A 15,592-nucleotide genomic window follows, 5' to 3' on the forward strand; every position below is an offset into this window, starting at 1 on the left:
GTACTTTGTCCACCCAGAGTCCAACAGTTATATGACTGTGTGCTGGTTTTAATTCAAACATGATTTCACTTATTTCACTCAGTCAAACGTAGTAAAAGAAGATAGAATTGACTTCCATTAAGTTTTAGCCAGTTTTGACATTTAACTTCTGCATCTAAACAGTAATTTAGTATGATTTCTTTATGATATGTTTTGTTAAGGTGATGAGAAACTAAACTAATCTTTCTTTTATTTGGTCAACGAATGGCTAAACATCACCTGTGTGATTTAAATTGAGCAATATTTTAAACACATTGTAGAAGTAAATTCTCTGAATAAGCCCGACCACAGTGACATGTTAACATTTTTGTCCTCTCTTCCCTGATGTTACCAGTTGAAGCCCAAACATTTTGTCACCATGTCTTCTCGGCTGGAGCCTGTAAGCTCCGCCTCATGGTCCGTCCCCTCGGTGAGTGACAGGGAGGGAGGACTGGAAGAACAAGGTGTTTCTGTAATATCCTTGGCAAAACAAAGTAATGCTTATGTTGCAAGGACGTTGTGTAAGTGCAGGTTTTAAGTGCAGCCTGATAATATTCAGTGCATATCGAAGGCCTGATTAATGATTTAAATAACCTAAGAACTCTGCAGACTAACTAACTCATCTATAAACTCTGAGCGCTGTATTTTTAGTTCTGTAATTTCTTCTCACACCATGTGTAAAGCTGATGATGCGAGCACATAATCTCAAATAAATAAGACACGAGACACACTGATGTTACTGGACGTGTGCAGTGAGCATGTTGACCATGGCTGCATGAGAGCGAAACGCTGCTTCAGAAACGCAAACATGACTCTGTTCATTCAGAATCGGTGAGAACTGCTGTTGTGTGTTGATGTAAACTAACACAGGTAACACAGGTATTTAAAGCTAAATCTCGTCCCTTTATGAGTCTCATCAGTGCCGCTCTCATTAAACCTTCCAGCTTTTCTGTGCACTGGTCCTAAACTTGTTGTGATGCATGCGCGGCAGGATGTTGACTTTGCGTTAGTGGAGTCAGTGTTTTGTGTGTCTTAATTTGGCTTTAACGTTAATCTGATCGATGAGAGTGTCCTCAGACTGGATCTGAAACACGGCTATGGTGCTTTTGTTACAGCCAGAGTCTTTGTGAATGAGTGGGAATGAAGCAGCACTCTGTTATTATGTGTTTCCATCAGAAAAGCTAATGTCAGTGACTCCCCGCTGCGTCAGCACAGGGTATCAGCTTAATGGAAGAACAAAAACATCCCGTTAATATCCTCTCAGCTTATAGCTTTTCACATATCTGAGTAAATGTAAGAGACAAGGAACAAGCTGTCCAGCTCTAATAGTTGTGAAGAGAGAGAAACTGAATTGGCTGGAAAGATTCCTGCTGACGAAAAACGTCAGGACCGACTGAGAAGGAGGAGACTCTGTCTGTTCTACTGTCTCTGTCATTCAGTGGTTTATTCACTACGTCTGCAGTAAAAACACACAAACACACAACGTTTTTATTGGTTCTGCAAAGGCAACAAGAGACAGGAGTCTATCATAATAATGAGGGTTAAAAGACCAGTTTGTTTAAAGGTTCAGTGTTCAGTTTCATTTATAAGCGTCGGTGCTGATTCACATTGTCTCAAGACACTTTACAAAAACTGGTGTGAAACTGTCAGAGCAGCTCAAAGAAAAGGTCCTTTTAACTCATGTGTAGGGAGCCAGTGTGTCTAAGCAGCCGTGGAATATTACAGCACAATTAAAGGATGATGTGATGGTATGTTCTTTATAACCTTCTGCAAAGTCTCATAATAAGACACATAATTAGTGTGTTTAAGGTGTCAAATCATCACAGTTTAAAAGCTTTTAGATTCTCACACCGACTCCGTCTGTGGGCCGACACACTCCCCTCGGCTTCAGCTGGAAACCTGCGTGAAAGGAGACCAGCGTCTGACTTGGTGTGAACGTGAACAGCCAGTTACAGTTACCTCGTTATCCAAAACGTCTTAAGTGCCAACTAGAAACCTGTCAAGCTGCGAATGGTTTTAAGATTTCCTGGCAGTCTGCTCCAAAAAACTTTCCTTCCCCGTGTTACTCTCAAACTGGGAGGAACAGAGTCAGGGGAACAGCCTCTAGTGGAGGGTTTATGAATGTGCCCTGTCTGGATGAAACCATTTTAAGTATCGAAGGACGTCACCATCACATCACATCACATCACATCACATCACATCACATCACATCACATCACATCACATCACATCACATCACATCACATCACATCACGTCACAGCTCTATGGCCACAAACACAACTGTTCTGTACCAAACCCACAGAGTTATGACAAGAACAAGTCGTTAGAAAGGATGAACTGAACTACATGTTACTACTACTACTACTACTACTGCTACTGCTACTGCTACTGCTACTACTACTGCTACTACTACTGCTGCTACTGCTACTGCTACTACTACTACTACTGCTACTACTACTACTGCTACTACTACTGCTGCTACTGCTACTGCTACTACTACTACTACTACTGCTACTGCTACTGCTACTACTACTACTGCTACTGCTACTGCTGCTACTGCTACTGCTACTACTGCTACTACTACTACTGCTACTACTACTGCTACTACTGCTACTGCTACTACTGCTACTACTACTGCTACTGCTACTACTGCTACTACTACTACTACTACTGCTACTACTACTACTGCTGCTGCTACTACTACTACTGCTACTAGTACTACTACTACTGCTACTGCTACTACTGCTACTACTACTGCTACTGCTACTACTGCTACTACTACTACTACTGCTACTACTACTACTGCTACTACTACTACTACTAATATTACTACTGCACTACTACTACTACTACTGCTAATAGTACTACTGCTACTACTGCTACTACTACGTACTGCTACTACTACTGACTCTACTACTACTACTACTGCACTACTACTTACATGCCTACTACTTACTACTAACTAACTGCTACTACCTACTACTACTACTACTACTACTACTACTGCTACTACTGCTACTGCTACTACTGCTACTACTACTACTACTACTGCTACTACTACTACTGCTGCTACTACTGCTACTACTGCTACTACTACTACATACTACTACTGCTACTACTACTACTACTACTACTGCTACTACTGCTACTACTACATACTACTACTGCTACTGCTACTACTACTGCTACTTCTACTACTGCTACTACTACTACTGCTACTACTACTACTACTACTACTACTGCTACTACTGCTACTACTACTACTGCTACTACTACTACTACTACTGCTACTACTACTACTACTACTACTACTGCTACTACTGCTACTGCTACTACTACATACTACTACTGCTACTGCTACTACTACTGCTACTGCTACTACTACTGCTACTTCTACTACTGCTACTACTACTACTGCTACTACTACTACTACTACTACTACTGCTACTACTGCTACTACTACTACTGCTACTACTACTACTACTACTGCTACTACTACTACTACTACTACTACTGCTACTACTGCTACTACTACTACTGCTACTACTACTACTACTACTGCTACTGCTACTACTGCTACTACTACTACTGCTACTACTACTACTACTACTGCTACTACTACTACTACTACTACTACTGCTACTACTGCTACTACTACTACTGCTACTACTACTACTACTACTGCTACTGCTACTAGTGCTACTACTACTGCAGAAATATTCGTTTGTAAATTCCCTTTTTAACCATTGCTCAGTTTGTATCATTTATTCTATATAAACATCCATATAAATATAAAGATATAGAAGCTGTATCATAGCTTCTATATCATATTCTATATCATATGTGAAAAAGAAATCTTTAGAGGTAGTATTTATTTAATTATTTTTATTTTTTCACTCTTGCCCCACACTGTAAATAAATAAATAAATAAAATAATATGATAGCAAAAAGTTATCAAGTTATATATATAGAAAAAAAAATGTTAAGGAAATGGCCATTTTTGGTTATCAGGGCTTAAAGGGTTGAAAAACCTCATTGACCTTTTTATTTCTGTTTGTTTTTTGCTCCAGAATTTGTACCAGAACCGGTTCCTGGGCCTGGCGGCCATGGCCTCCCCGACCCGCAGCGGCCAGACGCGGCAGCGCTGTAAGGACGCGGTCCGTCACAGCTGTGGCCCCGAGACCTACGCCGTCAACGGCCTGGACCAGGACGCCTTCATGCTGGGGCTGCCGCGCTCCACCAGCGACACCGACCTGGTCTCCCCGGACGCACGCTCCACCCTCGCCATCAGCTCCTCCCACTACACCATCGGACAGTCCCAAGACCTGGTCATCACGTGGGACATCAAGGAGGAAGTGGACGCCGGAGACTGGATCGGAATGTATCTGATTGGTAAATGAGATTTATGTTTCTACGTAATTAAAACACAGAGGAGAAAAAAACCCATTTCAGTTCAGTTTGAACTCAAGTGGAGCAATAACGTAACCGAACACAAAGTATAGTATCATCATCATCATCATCATCGTCATCAAGCCACTGGATGAAATAACGCCAGACTACAAAGTTTGTGTTGATATTTTATTAGAAATATTATTAGAAATGGAGGATTTAGTAAAGAACTATTTTACAAAATAAAATAAACTAATAAACTAAAACTACTTTTTTTTTTTTAAAAAAAGTAGTGCAATAGTTACTTTCTCTGGTAACTAGTTACTTTTATAGTGGAGTAATTCCGTTTCTAACGCCCCTGTGGCTTCATACCAAATGTTAGCGTGCTAAAGACACAAGATGTGTCCCACAGAAAAATGCATAAATGTTGCCACTTTCTTGTCAGATGAGCCTCTGTCTGAGAACTTTTTGGACTACAAGAACCGAGGCATCAGTGGATCTCACAAGGGACAGATCGTCTGGAAGATTGATTCCAGCTCCCACTTAAGAGACGGTAAGTAAAAGATTTTATTTTATTTTATTTTATTTTCCCCAGATTCAATACGTTTCTCTATAAAAATCAGCTCATTCAACCTATAAATATAAATAATAATAATGATAGCAGCCCTGCCTTATATCTCTGAATGATTCTGAATGAGAGCTCCTCTGAAGTGATGGCAAAGCAAGTACAGCTCCCCCTGGTGGCTGGCTCCAGCATAGGTCATACGATTAGCAGCATTTGCAGCAATTAGCAAATCACCAGCCACATGTCGTATGTTGTCACTCTGTCTCTACCTGAGGTGATGATAATACGTCAGAAATAAAGCACATATTTTTATTATTTCTCCAGTTTAATGCTGGGAAGTCTTCACTGTTTGTTTTTATTTATTCTCTTTCAAAGAACAAAGTGCTCTGAGCCTGTGAGTCCACTTAGTGCTGCAGCATGATGGAGGCACATCATCTGAGGGGGGGAGGGAGGGGGGGAGGGAGGGAGAGAGACGGTCACAAGTGGAGCTCAGTCGCTGCGTTTAGGGACGCTGGGAATTGTGCAGATGGAACAGGACAAACAGGTGTTTTCACTTAGTCACACCAACCTCCGTGTCACAGGTGGAAGAGGCTTTTTCAGAAGCGTTTTGTTAAACTGTGTCAACATGTAAACAGCGCTTCCTGTTAGCGGCGTGAATTGGCCCAGAGTCTCTCCAGTCCCCAGGAAATCTCAGGCACATGCTGCAACGTTAGCAGAAGAGAAGCTAACAGTGCAGCTCTCTCCCATCAGTCTCAAACTACCGAGACCAAAGTTACTGACTCACTGTCCCTGCTACATTTAGCCTTTAGGTTTAAAGTTAGAACTTCAATCTGTCAGGTGTTTTCTTTATCTGTCAGCTGCAGTGGCTGTTGCACATGTTAGAAATAAAAAGATGAATATTATTTGAGTAGCTTAGTATTGAATGCAAAATGATGATGATAATGTGTATTTATAAATAGCACTAGGCTGAGTTTAATATAGAACACATGTAATAGGTAGAGGGTCCCTGTTTAATCTCTCCATCACTGAAACAGCTTTGAGGATGTTTTATGAGTCTGTAGTGTCCACAGTGCTTCAGTAACAGACTCATCCTTCTTAAATGCACCACAGAAATCCATCAAACTTTATAACTCCTCCCGCTGAGTGTTGGCTGTTATTTTTTATTACGTTTTCATTCCATATTATATTTGACTCTAATTCATTGAAGGATTAATAAAATATTCTGATTCTGATTAAAACAAGTGGTCATGTATAATAGTTGAGGCTGCAGCTGCTCACACTTTAAAATTATTCCGTTTTTCTTATAAAAGCAGATGTAATATATGGCAGTGAGGATTAGAAGCTGTTCAGACAGCAGAAAAATGAGACGGTCCCATGTGAGTCAAACAGTCTGAGCGGATTATTATTATTAGATTAGATAATTGTCACATTCATTATCACCGGTAAGAACTCAAAAGCTGCTTAACAACGTTTTTCACCAACAGATAATCTCTTTATTTTATCACAGCCGTCCAAAAGGATCCTTAAACCTTCCTAACATGTCCTCTATGTTCGTCTTAACGCATGTTAGTTTCATTTTAATGTAATTAGACTATTGAAGGCTGAAGAAACCAGGCTGGCGTGGTCAACGTTCACCTGAGTGTTTCTGGTCAAACGAGAAGAAAAACACGAAGCTTCACTATGACCTGAAGCTGCTCGAGTCCCCGAAGCCTAATGAATTATTTTTTATTTTTTGTTTCACCCAGTTAGTCCACGTACACATTGAAACTGATTACAGTTTTAAATTGTAAACCTGTGATATAATCTCACTAAAATATCTTGTTTTTTAAATGTCATTAATAAATAATGTTTAAAATATTCGTCTCGTCCCTTGAATCATTCAGGAGCTGCTCAGGATGTCAGAACACGACTGAACAGTTTTAAAAATTCACAAGGGCCGATCGTCACTAATCATCTTCAACATTTTTTGAGATGCCTTTTAAAATCCGAGGACATCCAGGGAGTCGGTGCCGACTAATAAACTCTCTTTATCTTTGTTGCCACAGGTGAGACGCAGGTGTGCTTCAGGTACTACCACGGTGTCACTGGAGCGCTGAGGGCCACCACGCCGAGCGTGACCATCAAGAAAGCCCCCCCACCCGTGAGTCTGACCACACATGTCGTTATTTACTTATCTAAGCATTAGTATTTCAAGTTTTCTTGTAAAGCTAATTAAATGCAGAAACAAACAAAAATTTAGAAAAAATAAAAGAGATTAGATTAAATTTTCTTTCTACAAACGTATTTTAGCAAAATAAAATTGAAGTAAGCACCAAGTTGTCTTTGACTGCAGTAGGATGTAGTCTCCATGGTGACCACTGGTCCAGGAAGTCGTCTCCATGGTGACCACTGGTCTGGGAAGTCGTCTCCATGGTGACCACTGGTCCAGGAAGTAGCCTCCATGGTGACCACTGGTCCAGGAAGTAGCCTCCATGGCGACCACTGGTCCAGGAAGTCGTCTCCATGGTGACCACTGGTCCATGTCTCTCTGATAAATCATTGACTGATAAAACTTCTTCTTCTCCTACAAAACATCTGCTTCTACATGAATCAAATGCCTAAAACCAAACCTCAGATACCGCACAGACCTTTGTGTCTCACTGTGAATGTCAGTTCGACTTCCTTACTCCTAACTTCAGTCGGTCTTGTCAGTCAGACTTGTCAAGCCTGCGAGCTTAATCCTGAAATAGCTGCGCTGCAGCTACAGCTACCATGAAAGTCCAGCAGTAAGTCAACTCCATGGCCCCGAGTCAGACATGTCAAAGAGCCGACCAATGGTTGCAGAGTGTTTACAGTCGAGTCCGAGCTGCAAGTGTGATTCTACTCAGAGCTCATCCCTCTGATACTGAGGATGCGGCTACAGATGTATACAGATGCTGTTCATGACAGGGAGGAGTATCACCACGGACTCCCACTTTGATTCAGTGTTTATTCATTTAAAGATATTTACTTTTTGAAACAGTTTGATTTGGTTATGAAAGAAGTTTTCTCAAAACGAGTGTTGCCACTGGTTTCAGAGGTTTGTGGTGTTTCCACAATATTTCCCTTGTACTTGGTGCATATTGCATATGGCTTTTTGCAATGTTTCCCTGTCGTCATATCTATTGAATCCAATCAGCTTCAAGGCCTAAAGGTGGGTTGTAGCTAGCGATGTCCCTAAACCAGTAAACCAGACATTCCTGAGAAAGATGTCTCTGCATTTGAGCCCCTCACTCAAAAAAACACAGCTCATCTTTTCTTCTTTAGCTGTGTTTCCATCACAGGTTTGACAAAAATAAAAGTGCGATTGCTCTTTGTACGTGTTTCCATTGAAAGGTGTTTAGTGAACAGCCTGTAACTCTGATAAAGTCTCGTCTTTACGTCATATCCCATAATTCTCCTAAATTCTCGTCGCTTTGAGGAAGATGGACTTCGGATGAACTGGTCATATGACCCCCTGCATCATCTCCTGAAATGTGGAAAAAGCGCTTCCATTGTGCTGTTGCATAAACTTTTACATCAGTTTGTCTGAAACAACCACCTCATCAGAGCATAAACATATTTGAGAGGTTCTTATAAATGTGGGTGTTTCCATTTCCAGTTTTTTATTGAGATATTTAGGTTTTGCACATTTCTAGGGGAATGGAAACATTTGGAGTTTGGACCATAGAATTCATGGACCACTATAAACACTAGTAAGAGAGAGACTGTAATGTTAGCCGTGTAGTGGTTTAGCAGAATGTTAGTACGATGTGCAGAGGGAAAGAGATCATTTCCCAAAGCTCCAGACAGCGGTGATCATAACTCTGCTGGTTCTACAGCCGCAACAACAGCATATCTTGGTTCTTTTTGATAATTTGACCTGCTCTTGAACAAAGAAACCCACAGCACGGTGACAGGGTGGTACGGTGAAGCACACAGCAGCCTGTCACGAGTGCCATTGTCCTTTAAAAACCCTTTATCAGTCACTTGTTGATACCGAGAGGATGTCCAGCCAACAGATTGGATTTCCGTGCTTGCCTTCCATCCTGCTGCTGCTGCCGCTGCTGCGCCCGTGGAAATGCTGATGGGCCCAGAACTTGATCTGCACTTGTTTCCTGAGGACAAAGGAATAAAAATAACCACCATAGGAAGACAGACAGGGAGGGAGGGAGGGAGCAGAGAGAACAGACATCAGTCCAGTCCAGGTAAGACATTCAGGTTTTTGAAGGCAAGCGGTGGACGGCACTGGGTCAAACTGACAGATCTTATACGACAAAGGAAGAAGAAGACGGAGGAGGAGGAGGAGGAGAAGGAGGGCAGGAGTTATAGTACAGCAGCTGCTCAGAAGCTGTGAGATGCTGCAAACGGAGGCGATACAGTGTTTGTTTGTGAATGTGTGTGATGGACGGCATGTGTCTCCAGCTGGGAAGGCTGTCTCCCCGTCGCCCTGAGAGGAGGCGCAGGAGGAGGACCAGGCTCAGCTGGATAGCCTGGGTAACCGTAAATATTCACTCCCTCTTTATTCTCTCATCATCTGTTTCTGTTTTCCTGCAGCAGCTTCAGAGACACATGTGTCATTGTGATTCTAAGACGTCGCGTTGTTTGTCTGAAGTCTTACATGACGCATGATGAATAATGGAAAATGTGATGGTTTGCTTAAAGATGGTGTGTGGAGTTGATTCTGTGACGTTTCATGTTGCAAGAGCAGAAGAAACCTTAAAGCTGCTGATCAACATTATTGCAAAATAGTCTTTTTCAGGTTTGCTCCTGTTTTCAGTGCTGAGCTAAACTAACCCCACTAGCTCCGTACTAGACAAACTGACATATAGCGCATTATGCAATTCTTTGTTTTAATCAAATAGTACAATCTGGAGTAAATACAGTGCTGCTTAAAAATATTTTCAACCCTCAGAAATTTCTGCGTTTTTGCATGAAATTCAATTCAGTTTTATTTATATAGCGCCAATAACAATACAAATTATCTGAAGACGCTTTACAGAAACTGTCCTGAAACCTCCAGAGCAGCGCGAAGGAAAAACTCCCTTTTAACAGGAAGAAACCTTGAGCAGAACCAGCTCATATGGAGGAACCGGGTAGAAACAGAGAAGAAGGAGAGAAAAGAAGAACAGGAGAAACAGATAAACAAAGAGAGTCCAATCAAACACATGGTTCAGGTCCTGGTTTAGTTTCTATAAATCAGGGATTGGTCTCATGTTTGTGTTGAAGTGTGTGATGACAATCAGCTCATCAGGCTGGAAAAGGTTCCACAACCATCTGTAAAGAGTCTGGAAGCCACAAATAATCCACAGAGAGTCAGACAGATTGAAGACGACTGTTCCCCTCCACAGGAGTGGTCCACCAACAAACATCACTCCATCATAGTGGGAGAGGAACCAGAGGAACCCAGGGGAACTTCTAAGCAGCTAAAGGCCTCTCTCACATTGGCTGATGTTAATGTTGATGAATCCACTCAACAACCAAAGACACTGCTCTCTGTCCACAAAGGACATGTGGGACAATGTTTAGTGGACAGATGAGACCAGAGTAGAACAGTTTGGAGTTTGCATTAATTTTTATGCAGAAATGTGGAAAATTCTCCAGTATATTTCTTCCATTTCCTCCAGATTTCATCAAATTTGCTGCAACTTTACGAACAAGATGATTTGTTCCATTGTGAAAATGTGATTGATTATTTTATTTTATACCAATCATCTTAAAATGGGCAGTTCTGGTTTAAGCTATAAAGAGTGATTTGCTTTCCTAGCAGCGGCGTTTTTGAAATTACTTCTGCACACGACTGGGTCGTCCTCCAACCAATCACAGGCCAGAAAGCTGATCAAACCATTTCATTGGCCGGAGTGATTTTGTTGGAGCGTAACTGGTTCCCAACAGATGGACTCCAGATCAACCTTTTGCCACAAAAAATGAGTCAGAGGGAAAGTTTCCAGGCTTCCAGGCTCATGTGTCCAAAGATGTTTCACCCCAAACATGTGGTAAAATAAAAGCCCAGAGTTTATACACCGCAGCAACACAGTGTTTACACAGAAACGCCTGCAAGAAATCACTGCCTGGGCTGTAGTTAGAGTTAGTTTGAATCGTCCCTTTCCAGATAACAAGTGCTTAAATTCCACGGTTACGTTTTAAAGGCTGGTAAATATTGACAGTGCAACAAAATAATGCTGTTCATGACCCAACTTGGCTGTCGGTGTCCTAGCGTTGTGCTTTATTGGGAGTATTTGATTACGAATAGGTCAAATATAAATGTATAAATATAGTTCATCTCACGCATGTGGAAATTACGCTAAACAATCCCGTAAGGAAAGTGGATAAGTTCCTGTCTGTCTCCTCTAAAGAGCAGGAAGCACCACAACCATAAACTGCAGCCTGAGTGATTGACGTGACAGGATGCCCCCCCCCCCCCTCCATCTCAACACACTGTGCAACCACACTAACCGAGTTAGATCACTCAGCCTGTGTCTTGAAAGGAGCTGAGCTGTATTAAAATATCTCACCCAGGCTGGAGTCAGTGTGTGTCTGACCTGTAATCAGATGTGGATCCACTTTGTAAGTGAACGCTGTCTCCTTCAGACTCATCGTCTCTTACATCATTTAACATTCTTGCACCACTGCAAGTGTGCTCATAAATTGTAGATACTGTTCCTTTTATATATTTGAAGGGGCCAGAGTATTTGTTCTGTCTCCTCGGACTGGAGCGGTAGATTATATAAAGTGTGCTGCGGATGGACAGAGTTGTCGTTCGGTTTATCTGTGAGATTAGGATCATTTGAGGGGAGCTGCTCTGGCATCTCTTTCCCGAGACTCCGCTCGACGAGGCAGATTAGCGTCTCATTAAAATGAATTGGTCCAAGCATCTGTCATTTCTCCTCGTCCCTTTATCTCTTGTTGTTCTTCGCTGCTAGTTTGCTTGTTAGTTTGTTTGCTGTTTCCAGGCAGCTGTGTGAGCGTCCAGGTCAAATACTCTGTGAGGTAGTGCTGCTGTGTGCTGGAAGCTTCCTGACAGTGCATCTTCTATGTCCAAGTTCATGTTAAATGAAGTCCACATTTACATACAAAATGTCGCTTCAGTGTCACAGTTTGAAGTCAGATGATTGTAAGATAAGATGTGAGAAGATATGCCTTTATTCACACCGCAGTTATTAACAGCAGCAGAGACATTTAGCATCACAGACAGTGCACATATGGACTAAAGATAAAAATATACAAATATAGAAGATATAAAAAAGAAACAGTATATACCAAACAAAGCAATGTTCAAGTAAGAAAATATAGGGAATGAGTATGTTCACGTATCTAAATATATGTATATATTCACACATATAAATATAATATGATAGTAACAACAATCTAATAGTTGAGACAAACTGCAAAACGTCTGCCTCAGGGTCTAAGTGTAAAATCAGTCCAGGGATTTGCTTGATTCTAAATTCATGGCTGATTATGTTCAGACCTCACATTAACATCCAGCCACAGTAAAGTCCAGATGTGGACACACTGGGGACACGTGTGACCGATGTCATCTCATAGACAGTTCATGCTTCTACGTCAGTTTCACGCCGTAGCTAAACGGACTCTGCAAAACTGGCCGATTTCCACTTTCTGTGGCGCTTTCGTAGATTGCTACTGGACGCGAGTTGATTAAGGAATCCTCTCATTAGATCAGTGTTCAGGGTTCAGTATTTATTTCCAGAGGAAAGAATCCTGACTCTTTGTTCTTATTAGCTGCTCATATTTGACTTAGTTTAAGGGACATTTCCACTGAATAGAAAAGCTGACGCAGCACAACAGTAGTTACGCGTCAGCCTGACTGAAAACTGGTTTTAAAGAACACGCAGTCTAAAAAAAGGAAATAAAAATGTTTCTGTGCCACTATGTTTTATCATTTGATTTATTTCACTGCTGTTATCTGACTGCAGTGGCCCACTTTCTCTGTCATCAAAGTTTCATATTACAGGAATAAAGAGAGAAAGATGCAGGTGTAGAAGAACGGCTGAAGATGTTTTCATGTTCTCTTTGATTTTAAACCACTTCTTATCTTTTTCTGTCAGGTGTTGAAGCCTGTGGTTAGTCCTGAGGTCAACCATGGACTGGGCAACAGGAGGCTCATTAACTTCTCCCTGTCAGGTACTTCCACTCTTCTTTCCAGTGCTTACAAGGTCACTGTTCCTCCCATTGGTCAAACTTCCTCCAGACTCACTCGTATTCAGGTATCACAATCTAAGAAACGTTGTATTATTCACTGCACTTACCCCTTGCTCCTTCTGCTTCCGCGTCCTCCGCCTGTCAGACCTCCAGGCCGTTGGACTGAAGAAAGGCATGTTCTTTAACCCCGACCCGTACCTGAAGCTCTCCATCCAGCCGGGGAAGCACAGCATCTTCCCGTCGCTGCCCCACCACGGCCAGGAGAAACGCTCCGGAGTCGTCTGCAACACCATCAACCCTCAGTGGAGCACGGAGGTGGGCGTCACGGCATCACTCTTCCCCCACACACACAGATTCACGGTTCCTCTCGGCCACACGCTGGCTGCTGATGGACGTCCGCGCTACACTTAGACAAGAAAACGGTTTAAATTGCATCAGTTGGTTCCTGTGTCATCTGTCCTCTGTGGAGCTGATGTGTCACCTGATGCTGCCGAGCCGGTCAGTGGATCAGTGGGTTATTCATGCACCGTTAGTCATACGCTGCACGTCACAAAATGTCAAGTTCACGCAGCTCGACACAACAACCAGACTGGATTTTTTTTCTTGTTTGGTTCTGATTCTGTGACCGGTTGAAAATTTGGAAGCGGGTGTGGTTAGTTCAGAAAAGCACAACGGCGAGTGACCACTCTGTGAGCTAGCTGATGATAATACGCTGAGTAAACGGCCTGATCCGACTCATCGTCCATTTCCAAAGATGCATAAATCACGTGGGCAAAACTAACTTTTTCCTTATTTAAAGAAATTTAAATTTGTGAGGGAAAATTTAAAAAAACAAACAAAAATAAACAGAAAAATGTATGAAAAAATGTACCAAATATCAACCAAAGATTTTGCAACCCCCCTGCAGTACCTCTGCGGATCCACTAGGGGTCGTGGACCCTCTGTTGAAGACCTATGTCGGAATCTGTTCATCAGCTGAAGTTTAAGAATGGGTTAGAGTTAAAGAATAGTGGAGCTACTCATTATTATTGCTTTCATTTCTGTTTTGAGGGGTTCTATGTTCTTTAATGTTTGATCGTGCACCATGAACCGCTGAACCTCCTTCATCCTCGACCAAACCCACTAACACATCCCATGACGTAGGAGTGAAATAAAGATGGAGGAGAGTACGCCCCAAACCGGATCATAAATGGATTTAAACGGTTTCTTTAAAACTTTTTTCTACTATGTTGTACGTATGTACACATACACTGTGTTGGTCTATGCTCCGTTGTTTCATGTCCTCTTTAAGTTCAGTTCTCACACTCATGACAGTCATCATCCATATTGGCCTCTAGTGACATAGAGGGCGCTGGTGAGCAAGTCAAAGGGCCTAGAACTGCGTTAGAATGTGCAGTCTAAGGGTCTGCAGACACAGACAACACAACACTTCCACATCGCTGCTCTCAAACATGACGGTCATGGAGATTCCATGGATAGAAACAACTGGCGCGATGGGAAAGAGTAAAGAAAGTGTCAAAAACGACTGGAAGAAATGTGAGGGACAAATTCTGTAGGACACATAAACAGTAGTTCAGCGTGTCGAGCAACGAGCAACAATTTAATTTGTTTATTTCAAACTTTTAAAAGCGGAAAAAAACAAAAACAAAGTTAAGTGCCCAAAAACGAGTCCCAGGCCCTTTCTCACTCTGCTCCAGCACATATTTCTCCTCGTTTCTATGCATGTTAGTAGATGCTAACTATTGTTATATATCATAAAATCTTGTATAAACCTCGACATAACTAAGACAAATCTGTTTGAGTCCATGATGTCTAATCTAGGGGGAATCTAGAGTAGAGCAGCGTATGATACAATACTGACTTATGTGCAGTATAGTTTATTATTATTGTTGAATCGTTTAAAAGGTCTTTATAAGAGGAAACATCACCAGGGCCCTAATACAAACCCTGCAACCAGAGACAGAGCGGCACAGAAAGGAGAGGATCGGCTGCTTCTTTGGTTTCAGCAGCAGAGTAAGAGGATCAATTTAATCCATGAAAATCGTGTTTGCTTTGTGGAAAACAAGATCAGCCAATTGATCTTATTATTTGGGGCGTTTTCTTGGAAAAAAAAAAAAAAAGAACACGCTTTTCTAGAAAGTCAATACTATTGTGGTCCCCGGGCAATAAAATAAAATCAAATAAAATAAAAAGCAGCAGGACGTCCTTCTGTTCAGTGTTCGACACAGGGTTTATTTCTTCAGGCACCAAAATACTTTGTTTCATTCTGTAACATAATAATTTACATTTAGAAAAATGTGTCAACATCACAATTCAAGAACAACAGCACAAATAAATAAATCATCACAGACTTTAGGAAGATTTAACCATTTCAAGCTCAAAGTTTCCTTTGGTACAACCGTTAAAATCTCGTTTCACTTTGCTTAATTTTTACTGCTCATTATTTATTGATTTAGCTG

At 41.6% G+C, this 15,592-nt stretch overlaps 1 protein-coding gene across 4 annotated transcripts in view; it reads left to right on the plus strand.

The window, feature by feature from the left end:
• Window positions 1-15,592, plus strand: part of LOC124995797 (E3 ubiquitin-protein ligase HECW1) — a 57,715-nt gene that overhangs the window by 8,182 nt on the left and 33,941 nt on the right. For all 4 annotated transcript variants that reach the window (XM_047568476.1, XM_047568478.1, XM_047568475.1 and 1 more), the window contains 5 exons: window positions 4,090-4,411; window positions 4,854-4,961; window positions 7,019-7,113; window positions 13,040-13,115; window positions 13,279-13,448. In XM_047568476.1, coding sequence (XP_047424432.1) covers window positions 4,090-4,411; window positions 4,854-4,961; window positions 7,019-7,113; window positions 13,040-13,115; window positions 13,279-13,448 — 771 coding nt within the window. The remainder of the gene's footprint in view (window positions 1-4,089; window positions 4,412-4,853; window positions 4,962-7,018; window positions 7,114-13,039; window positions 13,116-13,278; window positions 13,449-15,592) is intronic.

Source organism: Mugil cephalus, chromosome 18 (genome assembly GCF_022458985.1).
Source record: "Mugil cephalus isolate CIBA_MC_2020 chromosome 18, CIBA_Mcephalus_1.1, whole genome shotgun sequence".
NCBI lineage: Eukaryota > Metazoa > Chordata > Actinopteri > Mugiliformes > Mugilidae > Mugil > Mugil cephalus.